At 45.6% G+C, this 24,193-nt stretch overlaps 1 protein-coding gene across 2 annotated transcripts in view; it reads left to right on the forward strand.

Moving 5' to 3' along the window:
• The window catches only part of RPS6KC1 (ribosomal protein S6 kinase C1), a 479,581-nt gene that overhangs the window by 48,023 nt on the left and 407,365 nt on the right, over positions 1-24,193 (forward strand). For both annotated transcript variants that reach the window (XM_078649767.1, XM_078649766.1), the window contains exon 3: positions 13,477-13,597. In XM_078649767.1, the coding sequence (XP_078505893.1) occupies positions 13,477-13,597 (121 nt within the window). The remainder of the gene's footprint in view (positions 1-13,476; positions 13,598-24,193) is intronic.

Below are 24,193 nucleotides of genomic sequence, written 5' to 3' on the forward strand. Positions count from 1 at the left end.
AAATTTGATCTAGGGTGTGGCCGCAAATATGAGTGGGAGAGTGGACCTGGGAAACAAAGTTCAAGCTAAGGAGGAGCTCAGTAGAGAGCAAGACCGAGGAATTATTAATTACAAGGGTTCCCAAGAGGTCCGAAATAGCGGGGAGGAAACGGGGACAGGACTGGGGAGGACGATAAACAAGGACACACGTTAGGGGAACCTGGAAGGAGGTAGAGCGTATGACCAGGCAATCGGCCGCTGGTAGAGCGGGGGAGGGAAGCACTTGAAAGTGAAGGCCCGCACGGGCGATCAGGGCAACCCCACCGCCTATTCGGCCCTCCGGCCGGTCGGCCCTGAGGACAAAGTAGGGGGGGGGGGAGGGCTACTAACACGCTAGGGAGGGAGTCAGTGCGGAACCATGTCTGTCAGGAATAATAAATCCGGCTTGACAGAGTCCAAAAAGTCAAACAGTTCTAACTGATGTTTGACGGCCGACCTCGTGTTGAGTAGGAAGGCTGATAGATGTGACGGTACAGGGGACGAATGGGGGGTAAGAAGGGGCTGAGGGGGACTGGGGAAGAAGGGGAAGGGAAAGGCACTGGGGCAGAAAAGGTGGGGGAGAGGGATGATCGGGCCAGGCCAAGCTCATTAATCCGTGCACAGGTGGCCATTTGAGGAGGCCGGTGGTCCTGAAGCGCAAATAATTGTGCAGCGGAGTAAGAATAAAAACGGGCATGGAGGGGGGCCCCTAGCCCCGGTCGGCTGCGGAATGGGGCTAGGGGCCCCCCTAGCATAACTGGGGTCAGTCGCCGCCTTCCAATGAGACGTAATTTCCCTTTTGGCCAGGATGAGGCCCAAATCCATGAACTTGCTAGTTATTTTGTTTTTACTGGTGCGCGGGAACCAATGCAGCAGGCACACGCCCTTATCCATGTCTACCAATCGCCCAGTTACTCTACCAAGGGATGAGGTTACCACCTCCCAATATGGTCCCACCCGAGGGCAGTCCCACAGCATGTGGCACAGGTCCGCTCCCTGCAAATAGCAACAGGGGCAGTGTGCTGTGTCCACCCGAAAGTATTGATTAATTTTAGCTGGTGTGAGGTAAGCCCTATGCAATATAAAATATTGGATAAGTTGGAATCTAGCATGTCTAGTGTCCTTCCGTGCTCTCTGGAGGATCTGCAACCAGGTTGCATCAGGGATGTCTTTGCCGAAGTCCGCCATCCAGTGAACCCGCAGTTTTGGCAGCGGGTCAGCATCTACTCCGAGCATCCGTCTATAGAGGCAGGTAATAGCCTTGAACGTGCCAGCTGCCATCACAACATATTGACAAGCCTCGTTCAGGGGCGGTTCGGATAAGCCAGCGCCCCAATGCTTTTGTATGGCTGTTATCAATGCTGCATGCAGCAGATAGTGGCCGTGCGGAAGAACAAAGGTATCCTGCAACGTTTCATACGGCAGCAGAGCACCATCCGCATATAAGTCTCCCACCATCTGCAGTCCCAGTTCTTCCCCCTCCGCTAGTCCAGACCAGTCACCCCCGTGAGGTAAGGCCGTGCACATGCCCCGTGGTATTTCAGGAGCGTATGGGCGTCGGACCCCAAGTCTAGTGTGAAAACGCTTCCAACAGTACCTCAGGGTACTCTCGGTCAACGATAGGTCCCCAATCTTTAGCGGTTGCTGTAGAATGATAAAGGCGAGAACGTGTCTCTATACTTCAGGGATCGCTCTCCTTTCCGGTCCGCGGAATTCCAGTGCCACCGCTTGTGTCAAAATCTGGAATTGCGCAGCCAAAAAGTACAGCTCGCGGTCCGGAGCAGCTAAACCGCCTTCAATTCTCGGTCTCATCAGTGTAGTCAGGGCTACCCTACGTCGATCTGCACCCCAAATGAAACTGCTCATTGCAGATCGTAAGCGTCGGAAAAATGCGGCCGGTATTCTGACAGGCAGGGTCCGGAAGAGGTACAGCAGACGAGGCAGTGCCACCATCTTTAAAAGCGCCACTCGCCCTGCTACCGACAGCGCAGTGTCTCCCAGAATTTCATGTTACTCCGCAGGCCCCTCATTGCCCTCTCGACATTCCCCTCCAGGAGGTCCTCGTGAGCATGGTATATTTGTGTGCCCAGGTAAGGGAGACATCTCGCTCCCACTTCAATTCAGGTGGCAACTGTGGTGGGACATACCTGCTTGACACCGGGAAAACACATGTTTCGGTCCAGTTAACGTGTAGTCCGGAGAGGCACCCAAATCGGGTCAACAGGTTGCGCGCCCCAGTTAAGGCATCTCCTGCCTCTGCTAAAAACATGAGAAGATCATCTGCGAAAAACGAGATGTAGTGTGCTTGACCTCGCAGTTGTAAGCCGGTGTACGCTTCTCCCCTCCGGGCGCACGCCGCTAGCGGTTTGAACGCCAGAGCGAATAGCAACAGGGACAAGGGGCAACCCTGCCTGGTTCCTCGCCCCATGGTATAGGAGCAAGAGACAGCCCTACCCACACGGGTTTCAGTCCAATGGACATATCCAGCACCAAGTCCAAAACGTGCCATAACCGAGAACAGATAGGGCCATTCCAGGCTATCAAACGCTTTAGCGATATCCACCGACAGGACCAATTCCTGTCCCTCCCGTTCACTACCTCCATCTAAGACACCCAGTAAGCGGCGCATGCTACCGGCAGTGTTGCGCGTAGGAATGAATCCGTCCTGATCTACATGTATCAGCCGAGTCATGAAGGGGAGGAGCCTGGTGGCCAACACGTGGCTCAATATTTTATAGTCAGTTGTGAGCATGGATAGGGGTCTGTAGGAAGTTGGATCAGTTGGTAGTTTATCCGGTTTGAGTAGTGGAACTACGATGGCCTCTCTGGTCGAAGCAGGCAACATCCCTGTTTTCCCGGCTTCTTGGAACATCAATAGCAATCTGGGGGCCAAGAGGTCAATATAAGTTAAATAAAACTCACTAGGCAAGCCATCACTGCCCGGCGTTTTATTACGCGCTAATTGCTTGATGGTACAGCGAATGTCTTGGCCTAGCGTCTCAGCCTCATCCGCCTCAGGTGTGGGCAGGGCCAAGTCCTCTAAAAAGGCACGCATATGTTCCTCACTAGTCTGTAACTGACTCGTGTAGAGTTCCGCGTAGAAGGCCCGGAAGCAGTCGTTTATACGATGTTGCTCGAATACCAAGTGCCCCGTCGCCGTGGTCAGTGCCAAAATTGGCTTGCATCTCGGAGTGGGGTCCGCCAGCCAAGCCAGGAGCGTACCCACCTTATCCCGTTCTGCATGAGCTCGAGCCAAGTAGGCCTTGTGGCCAAAGCATCGTAGACGTTCCACTCCCGCGGCCACGGTTTCTCTCTGCGCCAGGGCCCTCTCACGGGAGCCCGAGCCTTCCGAATAAGACCTTTCAGCCTCCCGCAGTGTCCGTTCACTCTCATCCACCTCCAGCAGCAGTAGTTTCCTAAATCCCACCCACTTGGCGATGCTTAATCCACGGACTACTACCTTGAAAGCGTCCCATTCAATGGCAGTCGTCGCAGCAGTGCCTGTGTTCTCCTCAAAATAGCGTTGCACCCCAACCCTTAACTCCGCCCGAAAAACCTGGTCTTCCAGCATCTCGGGCGGCAGCCTAAAATTAGGAATCACAGGGCGCTCCGCTCTCCAGCAGAAAGTCACCAGTAACGGGTTGTGATCCGATATTGTCCGTGCTAAATATTCGCTATTAGCCACTAGGGGCGCCAGGGCTGAACTACACAAGATGACGTCTAGTCTGATGTGTAGGTCATGTAACGAAGAATAGTATGAATAATCTCTTAACGTCTGGGTGCTGTTCTCTCCATACGTCTAAGAGTCCCCAATTATCTTGCCATTGGGCTTGTGTTCTCGCCAACTTATTAATCGGGGCCGTGGGTAGAGGAGGATGAGACCTATCCAGAGACACATCAAGCACTGAATTAAAGTCGCCCCCCATTAACATCGGAGTCGTGAAATAGCTTGCAAGAGCAGAGGACAGAGTCCCTAAAAACAACGCCTGATCTATATTGGGAGCGTAAACACTACATAGTGACACCTCACGCCCAAATAGGCGGCCACGGACCACTACATAGCGACCCTCTGGAACCACCAGTTGGTCCAGCGTCTGAAAAGGTACCCCTGCCCTAACCCAAATTAGGACCCCTCGCGCAAACGCGGAGTATGTGGTATAAAATAATTGTCAGCGCCACCTACGCTGCAGGGCGAGCCCCTCCGATCGGGTCAGGTGTGTCTCCTGTAGTAACGCTATCTGTGCGCCTCTGCGTACCAAATAAGAGTGTATCCTATGTCTACGTTGCATGGAGTGTAACCCTCGAACCTTCCAGGTTATGCACTTAACATCAGGTGGGGAACCAGTAACGCAGATGAATCAGCCACCCGAAGCAGCCTGTTCTTCCTGGCCGCCGGGGGAATAACACTCCTGATGTACACTCAGCACTCAATAGCAATTGTCCGTAATATACCCTCAGTGGCAGACAAGTCCCCTTAAATATTCCAACCCCAACTCCCAACTCCCTCTTCCCACCCAACATGAAACCCACCCCCCCAAGAACAGGCACTAACATAGTGAATCCCATCCAAACTGCCCCAAAAGAATGCCCCATGCAAGTTAAGGCACCCTGAAAATTCCACTCGGTGGGGGTGGGATGGAGCCTGATGGGCGACTCTCGGAAAAGCTTACGATGCAGTTAATGCTCGCCCCCAATACCCCGTCCGCTATCCCGCCCCCCCAAGCCCTTTTCAAGTCCCCACAGCAATCATTCATAGTCCGGTATTAGGCCGGACGCCCGCACCCCCAACCCCCCGCACCATCAGCAATCCAGTCACGGCAATACTCAAAGTTCAGGGAGCGCAACCTAGAATAACATCCTGTCATTAGTCCCCACCTTAAATATTACTCCTCCCTCTCTCCCCACTCAGACCCAACAGCACAGCCCCCAGCCCAGACCACAAGCCCAGTCCAGCCAATACAACAAAGGCTACTCATCCAGCAGTCCATCCGCCGTCCCAGGAGTGACCTCTGGCAACCGTTGATCATCCGATCCATAAGTCTCTGGTTCTGAGCGAGCTCTATCACTGCCAATGTCCGATGCATCCGGCGTGGTTTTCTGTAGCTCAACCAATATTGCAGAGACCGCTTCCAGGGCCCCTTTGCACTCCATAACTGTTTGTGAGAGCAGTGGTGTCCGTAAGCCCCTCCTTCCACGCCGCAATCGCTGCGATCTCCGAGGTTGAGGGTCCGCTGCTAGCTCTTGCGTTCCGGGTTGACGGCCATCTTTCCCTGATCTATACAGTTCCAGCCAATCCCAAGCATCTTCAGGGGAGTCATGAAAGTGTGCTTTCCCATCCACTATAATGCGCAACCTGGCTGGGAAGAATAATGAATATTGAAGTCCTTCCATCCGCAATTCCTTCTTCACTGCTTGGAAGGACATGCAGCGTCGTTGTGTGTCGAATAAGTAGTCTGGGAAAATGGTAACACTGCTGTTGTCCACTTGGTATGGGCCGTCGCTGCGGGCTTTCCTGAGGAGCAAGTCACGATCACGAAAGTGTAGCAAACGCGCCACAACCAGTCGTGGGGGACGACCCTGCAGGGGCGGTTTCGCCGGCACTCGGTGTGCCCGCTCTAGGGTGTAGAAAGTAGACAGCCCTTCTGGGGCTACAACGGTCTGAAGCCAGTGTTCTAGAAAGCTCACCATATCCGATCCCTCAATTTTCTCTGACAGACCCACTACGCGAATGTTGTTGCGCCTGTTTCTGCCTTCCGCGTCTTCAGCCCTTCGTTCGAGTTCCGCAAGGCGGTCCAGGACCCCTGTCATTGAGGTAGACAGTGCAGTCTGTGCTGGTTCCAGCTTTTGAATTGTGGTCTCGGCTTGTCGGACGCAGTCCACCAGTTTCGAATGGTCTGCGCGCAGTAAACCCAGTCCCGTTGTGACTTGCGCGATGTCCTGCTGGAAAGCCACCCGGGTGTCAGTAATGCCCGCCAATATCCTATCTAACTGGAGCTGTATTCCAGGCTCCTTGGAGGTGTCTGGTTCGCCTTTATTCTCCTGGAGCGGAGATTCTGCCCCCGAAGGCTGGGGGTCCTCTTCCTTCTTACTTCGAGGTTTACCCATAACTACTGCAGTTGAGTTCAGGTAATCACACTCAATAATATCCGTTGCACTCTCTCCAAGCCCGCAGCAATGCATTCTGTAGTCATCCCAACGCGGTCCACTCCCCAGGGCGGCTCCGCTCAGAAAAGGTCTCAATTCAGGCAAGTTGGTCAGGCAAGAGTACGTTCAGTTCCACTGCCTCCAGATGGAGGTGATCTAGACTACGTGGTACGCTCGCACCCCAATGAAAGGCCTCCACTCAATGCTCCCAGGTAGAGTCACCTCCGTGCACTCCAGGTCATCAAATATTTGGGTGAAAAGGAGGGAAGGGGAAGAAGAAGAGGCCCATCCGCAATCACTAGTGCACTCTGTGTCTCCTCGTGGTCGCACCCCGCCAAGTGTTTCTACCCCAACCGTTAAGTAACCTGGACCCGTGCAGGACGAGGGGGCAGGAGCACGTACCGTACGCATACCTCTAGTGCGCGAGCTGCATTCTGATTGGCTGCCAATGTCTGTCAACACTCCAAAACAGAAACTGTTGGCAGCCTTCTTGTGCCTCGGTAGACTGAGGCACAGGAAAGCAGAAAAACAAACGTGTAGAACTCAAAAAGGGGGCAGGGTAGAAGCATCCTGACCCCCTAGGCCTGCTCAGGGGGTCCCACAAGGACCCCCAAGGACCAAAAAAAAATAAAAAAAAATTCGGAAAGTCGCGGGGTACGCTTACGGTGCGCGTACGGTACGCGTACGGTACGCGCACGGTACGCGTACCCGTACGCTGCGCGTACCTCATTTTTTTAAAAGAAAAAAAAAGATTTGGGGGCCTTGTAGAAACACCCTGACCCCCTCTAGGGCTGTTCAGGTGGTCCCATACGGATATTAACATATATAAACGTTATCCGCTAATAGAATTAGCATTTAAAAAAACCTTGTGAGTTCACTGAAAAAACCAAAGGTTTCAGGCCTTATATAGTTAGGAATTAGCATTTAAAAAACCTTTGAAATGCACTGAAAAAACCATAGGTTTCACACCAGTTATAGTTAGGAATTAGCATTTAAGAAACCTATGAAATTCACTGAAAAAACCATAGGTTTCACACGAGTTATAGTTAGGAATTAGCATTTAAAAAACCTATTAAATTCACTGAAAAAACCATAGGTTTGACACCAGTTATAGTTAGCTGAACATTTTACTCATACACACACACACCCCACACACATACCCCCCCACACACACACCCCACACCCACCCCCCCCACACACACCCCACACATACCTCACACACCCACACCTCCACCCACACCCAAACACCCCATACACCCACACCCACACACACACCTTACACACCCACACCCCCACCTACACCCACACCCCCCTCACCCCCCCACCCACACACACCTCACTCCCCCCCCCACACACACACACCTCACAGACACACCCCACACATCCCCCACACACACCTCACTCCCCCCCCACACACACACACACGCACCACACACACACCTCACACACACACACACCCACACACACACTCCTCACACACACACCCACACACACCCCCCCCACACACACACACCCACACACACACCCCACACATCCTACACACACACACACCCCACACACACACCCCCCCACACACACACCCCACACCCACACCCACCCCCCACCCCCCACACACCACACACACACACTCATTTTTTTTTTTTTTTTTTGAGGGGGTGCGCGCCCCGGTACACGTATCGGTACACTTACCGGTACGCGTACCCTGGAGAAAAAAAGAAAGACCGAGTTTTTAAAAAAATGTAGCATTTTTATATAAATTGGAGGTAGTTATGAAAAGAACTTTTTTTTTATTCTTATTGTTGTTTTATATTTTTTTATTGTTTTTTTGAACTTTTTTACTTTTTTTGGCTTTTCGGAACAATTTTATATTTTTTTGTAGTTTTTCTGGGGTCAAACAAAACACAGGGAATTGCAAACAGCTCAACTGGAGCAAAAAAAATAGAAAAAAATTAAAGTTGCTTGCTGCAGTGATGGTTGTCTGCAGCTCAATTGAGTAAAGTGATGCTTTGCTCACCATATGAAATTGTTTTGTTGCAATATTTGCAAACAAATTTTAAACTTGCAAACCTGGTTTGTACATTAGAGACCATCTTCCTAGCCTCTGCACCCGATGGAGTGGGTTGATTGGAGGCGCTTGAAGAAAAAGGATGGGGAGGGTTCTTGGTCAGTTCCCTGACCTCTGCTGCCGAATAATTGTTCGGGTGCTTCCTCTGCATATGTCGAATCATAGTGTGGTTACCAAAAGAATACTTCTTCTTTGGGTTCCCTCTTGACAGTTGTTGGCCACAGATGAGGCAAGTCACCTTAGCTGCATTCACCTTTTTTGCACCCTTGGCATCTTGTAAAAGTTCCAAATAAAATGTTCCTTGGGTCTGTATGGGGGATTGTCCTCAGGCAGAAAGTCCCTCTCCTCCTCCTCCTGTTCGTCCTCCTCTTCGTCTTGACCACCAATGTGGTCTTGTGGTGGTCCTTGTGGTGGTGGTGGAGGTGGTGGTGGTGCAGATGCACCTGCAGCTGCTACTAGTGAAGCCATTTCTCACAGAATGAATGCAGGTCTTTTTCACTCAAACAACAAAGTGAAAATGAGGAAAAAAGGTGGGGTCATTTGGAAAACAAAACTGTTGTGAACCAATCAAAAGTGTTATTTTCAGGTCTCATGACCTGGGCTTTCTCATCATTTGGAAACCAAAAGTGTTCTGAACCAATCAAAAGTGTTATTTTGAGGTCACATGACCCGACGTGCTTACGCTACGCCCCCCGGTACGTGCCCGGGGGCGCTCCCCGGGGCGCGCCCGGTGGTGCTTACGTTGCGCAATCGTATGCGCTCGGGTGCTTCCGGGTGCGCTTACGTAGTGCATCATATGACGCATCACGCGGCTACGCGATACGTCACGATGTTGTTTTCGTTCGCGGGGATAGCGCTAACGGGACGCTCACCGGTACGCGCCGAAGCACTGCGGTTACCGGTGAGCGCATCGGTACGTGCCCCGGGAGCGCTCCGGGGCAAATAAATAAATAAATAAATAAAAAAAATACTATTACATAATTATACAATATAAAATTTGTTATAAAAAATATTACTTTTCATACCTATAGAGATTTGCTATTAAAAAAAAACATTGAAATTCACTGAAAAAAACCATAGGTTTCACACCAGTTATAGTTAGCTGGAAATTTTACTCGCATAAAACCATTGAAATTCCCACGTTATAGTTAGTTGGACTCACTATAACTTGCGCGTGCAATGCACTGCTGATGACGTCACATATTACATCACTCATGACATGGTCAGTGACATCACTCATGACATCACTGATGACACCATCCTTGTGACACAGTGACAGACCTCCTTTCACTGTAATGTAACCCTTGAAACACATATTCAAAAATAGAAACTAAAATTTTCAAAAAAATGGAGATACCCATATCAGTTACAACAACCAATTCAGTAATTCCACCATCTATATACACATCCACTCATTCACCAACAGTTCTATATAGTCACTCATACATATCACTCATCATATGTAGTGATACACCTATACATCCTGTTACACACCGACAGTCATCCAAAAGTTACTCACACACATACTCACACATGCAAATAAACTATTGTACATCCATTTATTTGCATATACAGCTATACACACACAACCACCTTACTTCTAAGGAAACTTACACATACTTACTCTCTTAAACAATCACTTATAGAAACACATACTTATTTAAACAGGAACTTTTACAATCTCATACTCTCACATATACTCACTTACATACATCAATATTCACATATACTAGATTAAAACATATGTAGTTACTGATAAAGACACTAGTGAGACAGTCATTCACTCACTAACACACACATATACACACTCATCCACCCATACAGTCCTGCACATATGCTGTCTTCAAAACACATACAGAGAGTCAGTTATTCATGCATCTATGTGCTAAGTAATACCCCCACCCAACCATACAAATACTCATACTGATACTAAAACAAACATCTAATAACCCATATACAGACACATGTAGCTACTCACCAACCCATGCAGCCACTTATACAGAAAGTGAAACACTAATCCTTATATTTAAATATTTAAACATTACTCACTAATATATGTATTACCTAAGATACACTTAATAAGCCAGTTAACCGATCAATTTTTTTAAAAAAATTTTTTAACATCTAAACACTTATTTAAACATTTATTCTTCCATCAACTTTTACATATACATATATAACACATATTTATTTCTCGGAAAGACACACATTCACTGGATGGTGCCATCAGTGATGTCATGAGTGATGTCACTGACCATGTCATGAGTGATGTAATATGTGACGTCATCAGCAGTGCATTGCACGCGCAAGTTATAGTGAGTCCAACTAACTATAACGTGGGAATTTCAATGGTTTTATGCGAGTAAAATTTCCAGCTAACTATAACTGGTGTGAAACCTATGGTTTTTTTCAGTGAATATATATATATATGTATATGTATATATATATCTCCTTCCAAATAGAGAAAGGTGGAGGCCAGAGGGGGGTAGGAGGAAAATACTTTATTTCACGGATGCATCAGTCGAGTGGCGGCGAATGCATTTCTGCAGTCTCTAGCCTTCTTCAGCGCCCTACACTCAAGATAGTCCAGCAATGGTCCCTGTAGCTCTGCTCCACCTAAAGTAATGGCGACGACACATAGCTCCTCCCCTAGCAGTCAGCTCACCTGTTGGAGATCGTTGTGAATGTTTGAACTTCAACTCCCAACATGCATTATGTTTACGCATGTGGGTCGGTGGTGTGGGGGGTGAAAATCTCGGGCTCCGGTGTCGGTATGCAGGCTGGGGGTGGCATGAATCGATCCCACACATCCACGAGCAAAAGCGCCTCCTCCAGTCCCCTCGGGCAGCTACAGCCTTGAAGATCGAAAAGACAGAATGTGCAGGGACAATCATGCAGCACATAATATCCTAGAGGTAGAATACCCCACTCTCCACTAGTCTATCAATCCTCAGGGCGGACTCCGAAACTCTTGATCCCTCGAGCCAAGAAAACACTATAAATATATATTCAAACCTATGATTTTTCCAGTCGTTACGAGGTGTTCTTCACAAGTTAAATGCAAAACTGGTGAAAGCCACAATTCCAGTATTCTTCACTAGGTTCAGTCAAACCTCAAATGCAAAAGCACTGAAATGTTTTCATCCAGTCGCAGTTGCACTAGTTGACACTAGGTGTTGTCAAAGGTCGAATGTTTAACCATTGAAATTCTTTCATGAAGGTGCAGTTCCTCAAGTTGTTACTAGGTGTCCCCCACAAGTCAAATGGAAAAGCATTGAAATTCTCAAATGAGTCTGCTCTTCCACTTGTTAATACAGAGGTCCATCTCAAGTCAGAAGCAACTGCTTCAAATGACCTGCAAGCTGACAGGGTGTAGCTTTCAAATAGAAATGTGCATACACGCTTTTGCTGTTTTAATAATTTGTCATGTTTTCCATAATATTAATTATTTGCCAAAACTGGCTCTTAATAACCAGTCACAATTACATATTTCAATACATTTTTCTTATTTTTTATATTTGTGACCACACCTTACTATTTATAGGAATTTTATTCACTGACAGCTTAATTTGGCTGTTTATGTTTCAATGGGTTTAGGCTTTGTCTTTGAGGTGTGAGCTGTGTTTTCTGCATACTGACAGTGCTGGTACAGCATTCCAATAGAGGTGATAACGTTCCACAAGTAGTTACTAGAGGGATCTCTCAAGTAGTTGAAATGTCAATCACAAACCTGCTGAAGTGATTTCAACCTAAAAATCTGCATATTCACTTTAGCTACACTAATCACTTGTGCTCTTTTTCATTACAATGAATGAATATATACCAAATCTGGTTTATTGTCAAGAATAAATATTGTAATTTCCAATAAATGTTTTAGAGTTATGAAAATAGATGATGTTATCCTACTATACCGTAGGGGGCTATCTGTCATTGGGAATTGCAAGTGCCAAACAATTTCTGTTCATGGGAACTATTTTTAGGTGTATGTATACATGTGCAGGGGAAAAAAGACTGCCACTCAACATGAAGGCATCCAGTGGCTGCATTGGGCTGGTCTGTTGATCTATACCTTCTGTTGGGGTGGGAGAGAGTATAATTAAAGTGACATGTCAACAGACCAATTGTGAAAGAGCGTTGATGGGGAGCCCCTTTATATGTATGTATTTTTTGTATGATAATTTGGGGAAAAACATGAGGATGGCAAGACAGCTAAAGCTGTCTTTCTTCCAGACCTAAAAAATATTTTGTTGCCTTCTGCTGTTCCCTGTGACTCAGGGTGCTTGTATTCTGAGCTTCGGATGTAACTAAAATTCAAACAACCTGTACCTGGTTCATGCTGAAGGCATAGTTGCATCACAAACACACAAACCGTCTAATCAATCAATCAATCATTATACTTATAAAGCGTGCTACTTACCCGTGAGGGTCTCAAGGCGCTGAGGGGAGGGGAGCTGCTACTGCTCGAAGAGCCAGGTCTTGAGGAGTCTTCTGAAGGAGAAAAGGTCTTGAGTCTGCCGTAGGTGAGTGGGGAGGGTGTTCCAGGTCTTGGCGGCGAGGAAGGAGACACATTGCTAACACAGCTAACACATTGATGCCCGCCATATAGGGAAGCTATGTTTGTATCTTGGGCTGGTGTGATGCAGTTGTATTAATAGAACTTAAAATCATGTCATTGTTTAATAAACAGCTGGAAAGTGAGAAGAGACTGCTGTGTATCCCAGAAAGCACACATATGTATCCTTTTAGTAAATACATAAATCACTCCCCAACGGCAAATATTGCTATGGAAATAGTAAAGAATGATCCCTTTGCCCACTACAGTCTAGCGACGAACTTAGTAACATTGCCAGGGTCATCATAGGCACTGAGTTCTGTTACCTCATAGTTGTCACAGAATCTGCATACGAGTTTACAAAACCAGAAGTGCACAAAACACTAAAGTGATACCCATGAGGGAACGGAAAACAACATTAATATTATTTCTCTGCTGTGCATTTGTCCCTGCACAACTGTTGATTGTGCTCTTTGTGACTAAGACACACTTCACCTGAGCTCTCATTCACAGGGGAGGTGAACTTCACTCACTTTGGTCTGTCGTACATAGAATTCAAGGTTCAGATTCAGGGAATAAATAGTTGGCTTTTAATTTAAGCTGCTGTTGGGGGCAGTCAGATCTTATACAGATACCAACAGTCTGCATATATCGATTATTATTCACTGCTACTTTTTTTGCTTTTATCTCCGTTCAGATAATCGTTTGGAAGAGATACAGTGACTTTAAGAAGCTGCACAAAGATCTCTGGCAGATTCATAGAAACTTGTACGGACATACAGACTTGTTCCCACCTTTTGCCAAAGCTAAAGTGTTTGGTAAGCTTCCTCCTGTGTTATTGTGGTGTGTTGCATTTTGATGGCTATAGTACATCTGTTGCACTAATTTATGTGAGAAGTGCACAGCATAGGAAACATACAGCAGTATGTGTGGTGCAGCAGAATTCAAGCCTTGCAGAAGACCTCATTGAGGTTTTAGCATGGTGTGTACCAGCATCTTAATCATTGTTACAAAGCCCTGCAGGAGGCCACTTATTGCAAAGTCTCTTGCAGTGCTTTGAGAGATGAGCAGAGTATGGGAGGATAAAAGAGATGGGCAAAGCTGTGAGCCTGAAAGCCATGAGCCACCACTCGCTTGGACCCACAGCAAAATGACTAGAATGTAATGGGCAGAAACCTGTTTTAAACATCTAACCAGTGATCTTTGTTGATTTTGATAATCTTTCCTATGTTCTCATCTCAATATATGTTTTCTCTATTTAGACCCTCATTTAGACTTTGATTTTTTTATGTACTTCAAATAAAGATAATCTTTATTTTGGTCTTCTCAGACTATTATAAAACAAGCCTTCGAAATTAAACCGTAAATAAATAAATACAAGCCAGTGTCAACATCTCAATGTTTTTATTGTAACATGAGCCAATATTGTTGACCTAGCTATTGCTTTATCTTACTATAGGAGGTACAGCTTGGAAATAAGTTGACAAAATGTGAAGGGTCTGTTGTGTTGTTTACTGCTCGCGTGTAAGTGGCTCGTGCAGGCTGTCGTGGATGCTTTCTGCATTCCAGTTTAGAATGTAAATTCTGCATCGAGACAGTAGCTGCGACACGTAACATAGAGCTGGACGGTGTTTCTGCGGGTGGTGCTTATAATGAATAAAGTACTTAATTTCTACTCTGTTTCTGCGTGAGAAGTACTTTACAATTCGGGTGACGAGTTCCAGCACCACCCCAACAGACCCTTGTGCGTGCCCTGTGTTTTTTTCATTTCATCTCGACACTTTACTTCTGGATTTATTGCGTGTTCTCTAAATTTCTACATCGCTTCGCTTACAGTTTGCTGGTGGTTCTTTCTGGGTCGTTTTACCTACACCTGGGCGTGAGTTATTGAATTTCAATGTTTTTGTTTTTTACTTACAGCTGGGAATTGAAATTTCTCCTCACTTTGATTCGTCCATGCTCTGAGCTTTCGCTCTCTCAGTGTGGCCTGGGGACTCTGCTATGACATCTTCTTGTGCGTGTTTGACGATACACGCATGCACACTACGTGACTCCATATTGTGCGGATTTTTATCCACTTTGTTTGAGGGGTTTATTGTACGCACGTTGCATGAGGCCTTCGTGGATGCTGTTTCCCCATTGAATCAGCGAACTTGTTTCTAGTTATGCACGTTGCGTGCCACTATTTTTATTTTCCTTCAGGTTCATTGGGCCTGGTCACAGTTGGATTCTGTTTACTGCGTCAAGATGATTTCTTCACCAAAAGTCTGCATTGGCATTTTTGGTAAAGAATGTTTTAGATTTATTTTGTGACACGTTTATTTTTGGAAATCTTCGATTTTTGCTTTGTAAAAGTATTTTTCTTCTTCATTTATGGTCAATCTATTATGGAAATGTAGGCATATTTTAGGAGTTTTTTGGCTCCTTTATTTCTCCTCTATTCATTGAGGGTGAAGAATGGACCGTGTTAAAAGATTTTTACTTAATGCTTTGCCTTAATTTCTGCTTTCTGTACTGCTCACTGTCCGGGCTCAATTTCTACATCATTTTTACATTCAGAGTGAACTAGTCCCTCTTTGATCTTTAATACATTTTCAAAATGTGCGCACAGAATTTCTCCTTAGCCCTCTAACAATCTTTCCGGCTTAAAGAAATTGGAGGGGAGGGTGAGAGGAATGTTTTTGATTGTGTTATTGCGGATTTCAACTGGTAGTTTTTTCCCCCCAAGGTTTGCATTGGTATTGTGTGGTGCACATTTTTTCACAAGAGACAGAAGTCTATCCAAAGTATAGATGATTATGTGGCAGCTCTTAGGATATTTGGATTGCAAGTTTGGATCGTTGCATGAAGATTTGATCAGGGATCCAAGTTGTTATGCATGTTAAGGATGTATCTTTTCAGAAGAAGTTATGGGTAAATGGTGACGCTAATTTACAACATGTGTTGGCTTTGGTTAGAAAGTCTGAAATGTCCAGTAGGAGTGTCAAAGTCTTACAATCTGAGTTTGGGGTCAAGCGTGAAGATGTGTTAGTAAAGTAAATAGTGAGTCACATACGTACAAGTAAAAGTATAGTTCAAGCAACAAAATAAGTTTAAGGAAAAGTCAAAAGATCAGTTAAAGGACGTTCTTAAGTGTTTAGGTGTGATAGTAAGTCGCATCTTGCCAATATTAAGTTATGCCCTGCTTTTTAACAGAAATGCTCTGTCTGTGGCTTGTTGGGGCATTTTTTAAAGGTGTGCAGGAGGAAAATGAAACAAAAAGTGAAGTGTGTTGAGGATAGTGACATAAGTGATGATGACTCATATAATTCTCTCACACAGGGTAATGAAAGATTTGTTCTCAATATTAAAGATAGTGGGGATAGTAAAATTCTTAACATAGACAATGTTGTGGTAAGAAAAGAAACCTTTATGTGATATGACCATTGGTGGGGTGAACGTACACATTAATGCTGATTCAGATTCCCCTTACTCCATTATTAATGAAAGTGTTTAGAGAACCAAGTTTACAGACAAATTACGTACTGTGCTTGAGGAACCAGATATATCTCCTGAAGGATTTTCTGGTGAAAGGATAGTAGACTTGTTGGGTTTTGGCAAGTTAGTATTCACATTTAAGAACCGGGAGAGTGTTGGAAAACTCTATATTGCTAAGAAAGAAACCTCAGCTTTAGGGTGGTTTGATCAAGGTGGACTTGGTATTTTACTTGATCCCAATAGTTCTGAACCTGTTATGGTGTTGGATGACAGTGAGAATACAGGGCAAAACATGCTTAAAAAAAGTTCCTGGAGTGTTTTGTGACAAACTTGGAAAATTGGTTTTAATCAAAAGAAGACTAGCTCATAGTTTAGAAATTAAATAAAGAGACTCAAGTATGTTTCGTCATGGGGTGAGAACACCTGGTGAGTGTGTTCAGAAAGCCCTCACCCACCAACCTAGTTGGTGGCATGCTTCATCATCGGGCCCACCCAGTGACACCTAGCGTGTCCCGGGTGTGCTTCGACGCCTGATTACAGCGGAGCAGGTATTTTGCTGAGTGTGCAGTGAAGAGTGTTATGAAAGTGATGTTTAAAACGGCTAGGCGGGGGTCCCAGTACCCGAGGGTAAATTAAACTTTAATACCTGGGCCTCCGTCAGCGGTTAAAAATAAGGCTGTTGGATGTTAGAGGCGAGTTACGACCTCCCACATCCGGTGGGTCAACATGTTTCAGCCAGTGGCTTATGTATATGCTGGCTTTCTTCAGGACCTATTTAAAAAGTGGGTGCAATTAAACTAGTGGGTGTGTGGTTCAGACTATGTGTCTACACGCCCTAAGGTGTTTATCTATGTGTGAGAGGGGGGATTCCCTTCTCAAGAACACGCTAGTTTTAGCAAGTTTTTGCCTCAAGGTTGAGAGGTGGCAGGGGGTTGACCAGCATTTCTGGGCAGAGCCTGCTCTGGACCTGTAGTGCCTGTAGTGCCTGTAGTGCCTGTAGTGCCTCCTTCGCAGTATGCGAAGGAGGCACTACAGGTCCAGGGCAGGCTCTGCCCAGAAATGCTGGTCAACCCCCTGCCACCTCTCAACCTTGAGGCAAAAACTTGCTAAAACTAGCGTGTTCTTGAGAAGAGAATCCCCCCTCTCACACATAGATAAACACCTTAGGGCGTGTAGGCACATAGTCTGAACCACACACCCACTAGTTTAATTGCACCCACTTTTTAAATAGGTCCTGAAGAAAGCCAGCATATACATAAGGCACTGGCTGAAACATGTTGACCCACCGGATGTGGGAGGTCGTAACTCGCCTCTAACATCCAACAGCCTTATTTTTAACCGCTGACGGAGGCCCAGGTATTAAAGTTTAATTTACCCTCGGGTACTGGGACCCCCGCCTAGCCGTTTTAAACATCACTTTCATAACACTCTTCACTGCACACTCAGCAAAATACCTGCTCCGCTGTAATCAAGCGTCGAAGCACACCCGGGACACGCTAGGTGTCACTGGGTGGGCCCGATGATGAAGCATGCCACCAACTAGGTTGGTGGATGAGGGCTTTCTGAACACACTCACCAGGTGTTCTCACCCCATGACGAAACATACTTGAGTCTCTTTATTTAATTTCTAAACTATGAGCTAGTCTTCTTTTGATTAAAACCATATATAATCTCGGGGATAAGGACTAGCTACCTGGTCCTCTCTCTCTCTCTTGATTACGCAAACTTGGAAAATTGTCAGATTTCAAACACAATATTGTTCTTAAAGAGGATGTTAGTCCTAAAGTATTTAAAGCAAGAACAATGCCTATTACTGTCAGAAAGGAAGTGGAAAAGGAGTTGGATACTTTGCTTGTAAGGGACATTAGTGAAAAAATAGAATCGTCTGAATGGATTTCTCCTGTGGTGATTGCTAGACGTTTTAATGGAAATTTTCGTTGGTGCATAGATTTGAGATATCTTTTTTTTAAACTCTTTTTATTAACAAAATAACAGAAAAAGACATCAGGTGAGTTAACAGTTTCTCATTAGCTTGGTTCATACAGCGCTCTTACAGAATTACTAAAACAATTTACGATTCATAGGATCATGGGGATTCCTGCGCCTCAGCTTCCATTCGTCGCGCCGGACGGTGTCTATTCCAAGCCCCTCAGACCTTTCCCCATTTCTCTGGACAACCACTGGCCACATATACAGACTTCTCCCTAAACATACACCATTCCAAGTCTGCCGCCCATTTGGAGACCCGAGGTGGCTGGCTGGCCCCCCACAGTTGAGCAACATTTTGTTTCGCAACCATACATGCCAGTATCACCCATTGCTTACGATACACATTTAAATCTGTTGGTTCGCACACATTCAGTATGCACCTCCGGGCCTCTGGTCGTATCTCCTCCCCCAAAGCCTCTCTTATCTCGCCATGGACCCTCAACCAATATTCCTGTATTTCCTCACAGTGCCAAAGAATATGTATAAAGCTACCAAGCTCTCCACATCCCCTTCGCAACTCTCCGCTCTCCATGTGCCCCATATGTACTAATCGAGGCCCAGTAACATACGACCTGTGTAAGATCTTTAATTGCACAAGTCTCAGTCTCAGATTTGAGATATCTTAATAACAATATCCTCATAGATCAATTTATGTTACCCTGTATATCAGAAAAGCTGCCTTCTACCAGGACTGCTAAGTATTTTTCAACCATAGACCTCTCTGCAGCGTATCCCCAGATTGTGCTGCAGAAGGATTGTAAACATTATACGGCATTTATCACCCCTGTAGGTTGCTATTAATACAAGAGAATGCCTTTCGGTCTTGCTTCAGGCGCTGCTGTTTTCCAAAGATTGATGCATTAACTATTTGGTCAGTTATCTAATGTCCAGTGTTTTCAGGATGACATACTTATTTATGGGAAGGATAGGAATGAACATGACCAAGTGTTAGAAAGAGTTTTAGAAATACTGGACTTGAGGGGTTTAACTGTAAATTTTTCTAAATGCAAATTTGCTAGAGAATTTCTCTTGTAGAGTTTTCCAAATTAGACAACTGATTAAGAAAAAGTGCAGATTCAATTGGTGTGGGGTGTGTGAAAGAGAGTTCGAAGATGTTAAACGTGCCATTGCTGAAGCCACTATTTTGCATGGGTTTGATCCCAATCTCCACAGTGTTATTACCACTGATGCCAGTTTCAAGGATTTAGGGGGCGGTTTATCTCAAAAGCAGGAAGGCGGTGGTGAAGTTATCATTTCTTATGCTACCAAAGTCTTTACCGAGGCAGAAGAAAAAAAATCTGTTATCGAAAGAGAGACGTTAATCTTGTGTATGGACCCTAGAACATTTTAGAGCATTTGTTTAGGGTAAGCAATGTGATTTGAGAATTGATCATAAACCTTTAATCAGACTTATCACCACAGATGGGATGATTAAAGCTTCTGTGCGTATTGCCGAGATGTTGATGAGGCTGCAGGATTTCATTCATAAGATATTTTATGCGGCAGATAAGGTAAGGATAATGTGTCGGCAGATTTTTTGTCTAGAATGTCTTTGCAGATGAGGGAGAATACTGGTGATGCATGGGTGGATTTTCATATTGCTCTGGTGCATGATGTAGGTATTCCTTTCATTGAGAAACAAGCTTGGTTGGCAGCATACACTAAAGTCCTTGCATATATTGAGGATAAATTGCTTGTTAGTTTCTGATTTAAGGTGTTTTTGGATGTGTGAAATGAATTGTCACTGGTCAGTGGCATTTTAGAGGTGACAAAGCTGTGCCTCCGATAGAGTTGAGGAAATCTATCACTATGCAGTGTCATGAAGGTCATGGAGGCATTGTTAGGACTAAACAGTCTGTGAACAATGATTTTTGGTGGCCAGGTTTGGACATGCTGGTTGAACATGTTGTCAGAAACTGTGTTGTGTGTGCCACTGCAGATACATCTCTTAAAACATCGAGACCAATATAAGTGTGCCTTATATTCCTATTAATCCTTGGGAAACTATTGCTTTAGATAATATGGGCCCTGTTGGTAAAGAGTCCAAGTATGATATTTCAGCTATTTAGGTTTTTTCTAGGTGGGCTGCTGTCAGGATTTTGGACAAAGTGGATACTGATGCTGTGTTGGCTCTTTTGGACAGTATTTTCACAGAGGAAGGGATTCCTACTCAAATTATCCCAGGCAATGAATGGTGTACAATTTATTTCTCTCGAAACGAAGAACTATTTTAGTAGATTGGGTTGGAAGCATCCCACCACGTCCTTAAATAATTCTAGTGGGAGCTGCATGATTCATAGCTTTAACTGGGTACTCAAAGGTGCTGTTCATTGGGCAGGTGTGAACAACAGTGATTGGAAGTTACAAATTCACAAAACTGTGTGGATGTATCGCACCATGATTAATGAAATGACTGGGTGTACCCCTTTTGAAATTATGAGAGGGAGAGTTGCTCGGACTAAAAGGCATCCTTCATCGTTAGTTTGAAGCTCTAGTACAAACATGGATTCGGAATCGGTGAGGTGCAAGATTAAGGACACTCATGATGGGTACAAGTCTATCTATAATCGTAGGAGAGGCGCTAAGGGGGCCACTGAAGTCGTAGTTGGTATGTCAGTCAGGTCAAGAAACCATGGAGGGTTATAAAATTAGTTGGGAAATTCTTGGGACCTTTTGATGTCGTGGAAGGTTTGAAAAATGCTGTAAAGTTAAGCGATGGAAAAGATTGGAATCTCAAACGTATTGCTGTCCTCATAGGAGATAAAAACAGTTCTGTCAAATCGCCTTATTGGGTCAATAATGATATTTGGAATGACACTGAATCACAAATTGAGGCTGGGGGGAGTGAGAACACCCTCACTGATTTGACACACAGCGTTTCCAGTGAGGATGTGGGGAGTGGTTGTGTGGAAGAGAGTTTTGATGAAGAGGGTAAAATGATCACAAGGAAACCTGCATGTAGATTCTGTAAAAAAAAAATTATTTTGGAAATATATGCTTATTGCTCATGTCTAATTTGTTAGATACTTATACTCTCTAAATGTTTTGTTTGTTTTATATTTCCAGCATTATTTCATATTTTATATAATGTTTTGTATTTTGTGTTAACAAAAAAAAAAGAAAAGGGGAAAGATGTGTTGTGTAGTTTATTCCAGTATTGGAACTTTCATAGATTCACATGCCTGAATCATTCCCCGTTGTCGAGACGGGAGTCTCCGGTACTTAAAAAAGCAATGCTTAGTAGTATAGCAAACTGAAAAGAGGCCTAGGCCCATTTCCCTTTTGCAACCCATAGCCTTTGTTATGTAAAAAAGGCCCAAACGTTTCCCTGAACCAATCAGAGCTCCTCACCCTCTAGAACACTCCTGAGAGAACCTTCTGCCCCTCAGATTTTCTACCGCACGTTGTGCTAGGGAGTCTCCTTTGAGCTCTGCTCAAACTCTTTACTTCAACAGTATTTTTACTAGATTTAAGGTCTCTCATCTTCTAATTTCTTCTTATTGGAGTTCCTTATTCATCTACCAATATCTGAAAAGGAGAAAAAGGGATTATTTAGAGCTTGTTCCACCTGCTCTAAGAAGAGGCTTTATACAGATGACCCTCACAAAGACTGCATATACTGCCTCTATCCAGACCATAAGGCAGAAGATTGTAAGGTATGTCGAACCTTTTCAAATAAAACCTTGAGGGATCGTGAGGGAAGGCTGCTGATTTTGCTCCAGAAGGTCAAAGCCAGGAAAGAAATCCTCTCAAGTGAGAGTGAGGAGGATTCTGTATCGTCTAAGAGATCTCAAAAGAGAAGTAGATCTCCTCAGACGCATTCCTCAGGAGAAAGACCTGAGAAGGCCCCAAAAAAGACCACCCCAGGGTCTTCAGGGCGCAGTCCCTCAAAATCCCCTTCAGTTAAAGCTAAGGTGAAGAAGGGTTCTGCTTCTGAGGTAAAGCAGGTGAAGTCCGCCTCAGAACCACCAAAATCGCCTCATAAAGTCAAGATTACCATCAAGAGAACTTCCTCTGCGCCTTCTGAAGAGAAAGGTAGTGTTTCAGCGCTGTCGACTGGACCGTCGACGAAAAAGATGTAATCGTCGACAACTAAAACATAGACGTCGTCGACGAAAAAAGGAGTGAAAGCTGGTGAAAAGGCAGCGTCGACGATTTCACCGTCGACGGCGATATCGTCGACGGTGAAAGCGTCGACGAGTGTTACTGTATCTACATTGTCGACGGCAGCGTCGTCGACGACCGGATCGTCGACGAGGACAGCGTCGACGGTAACTACTGTCGAGGACGATGACTTGGTCGACGACGGCGATGGGAATCTCGTCGACGGGCTCGTCGACGACGGAAAAGACACCAGAAAAAGGATTAGTACCCTGGAAAAAGCCTATTACACCAGAGGTTACATCGCCGAGCAAGGTATCTCCATTGGTTCCATCTCACCTGCTGGAAGAGGAAGATTCAGAGGAGGAAGAGGACGACGGTCCTTATGGTTTTGCGAGTAGCCCTTCGCAATTGCAGGTCAAGTACCGGGAGGACGATTCTGAGGAAGAATATGGGGGTTTTCAAGAGCATCCCCAAAAACAGCACCAATATCACCAACAGCAACGTGGAGATATGACAAGTGTACCATCCTCTTTGTTGAAAGACCTCCAGGGCATGTTGGAGGATTATAGAAGAAGATACCCAGCAACTCCAGCCACTCAGCAAGTTCCAGAGGTTACTCCGCGTCCACGGTCGGTACCAGGGACGCCAGTGCGTAGGAGAGAGGTTTTGCCGGAGCCTACTGCTAGGTCTCCACCGCCACCGTCACAACACGATACCACGGATGAGGATCATGAGGATGGAGAGATTGCGGAACCAAGCGCAGAATGGAATGACTATCTCATCCCCTCACCTTCAACTCCTGCGCCGAGACCAGTACATTCTCCACCGGAAGACATTGGTGGTTTTCATAATTTGATGGAGAGAGCCACTAAGAGATTTGCACTCACCATGACTGAGGATAAAGCGGAATGCTTTTTATACGACTTCAAGGACTCATGTCGCAGATCGGTGCGATCCTTGCCTATAGTGAGTCATATTTGGGAGGAAGGATTAAAAGTCATGGAGACGCCAGCTACGGTTACGCCGGTTCTGGCCAGACTAGACAAAAAATATAAGGCACCTATGGATGCTCCAGCTTGCCTTTTGGGTCATCCCAAACCGGATTCTGTAATTACTCAGGCGGCACAGCAGAAGTCCAGAAACCCATCTGCTCCGATCACGACACCTCCGGACAGAGAGGGCAGAAGGCTGGATAATGCAGGAAAACGTGTTTCCTTAATGTCGGCTCTGCTGGTGAAAGCCGCTAATGCCCTCGCTATCTTGGGAAGGTACGACAGGCTAATGTGATGTGACCTGTCTCCATACATTAACCAGGTGCCGGAACCGGAGAAGCAGGAGGCCAAGAAGATTCTCCTGGAAGGGGAGAGGACTTCGGCTGAAGTCATAGACTGCGCTATGGATATAGCGACGACGGCTTTTAGATCCTTGGGAGGAGCAGCAGTCCTGCGCAGGCAAGGATGACTACGAGCAACGGCTTTTAGGCCGGAGGTGCAAATCAAGATTCTAGACCTCCCTTTCAATGGAGAAGATCTATTTGGGAAGCATATTGACAATACTCTGCCGAGTATCAAGAAGGATACCGATCCGGCAAAGGCTTTGTGGACACTGCAGTACAGAAAAACCCCTTTTCGTGGCTCCAGAGGCAGAGGGCAGTCCTCGTATAGAGGAGGATATCAACAAGGAAGATATTCCTCTTATTCTGCCTCATTGCAGCCTTACCGTCAACAGTACAATCAACGTTAATCAGGAGGATATACGAAATCAGCTCCAAGAGGAAGGGGTGGCTGTCAGGGGAAGGACAACACCCGACTGCAATGACAACCTCCATCTTCCGGCTATGTCAG

Source organism: Lissotriton helveticus, chromosome 6 (assembly GCF_964261635.1).
Source record: "Lissotriton helveticus chromosome 6, aLisHel1.1, whole genome shotgun sequence".
Classification (NCBI taxonomy): domain Eukaryota; kingdom Metazoa; phylum Chordata; class Amphibia; order Caudata; family Salamandridae; genus Lissotriton; species Lissotriton helveticus.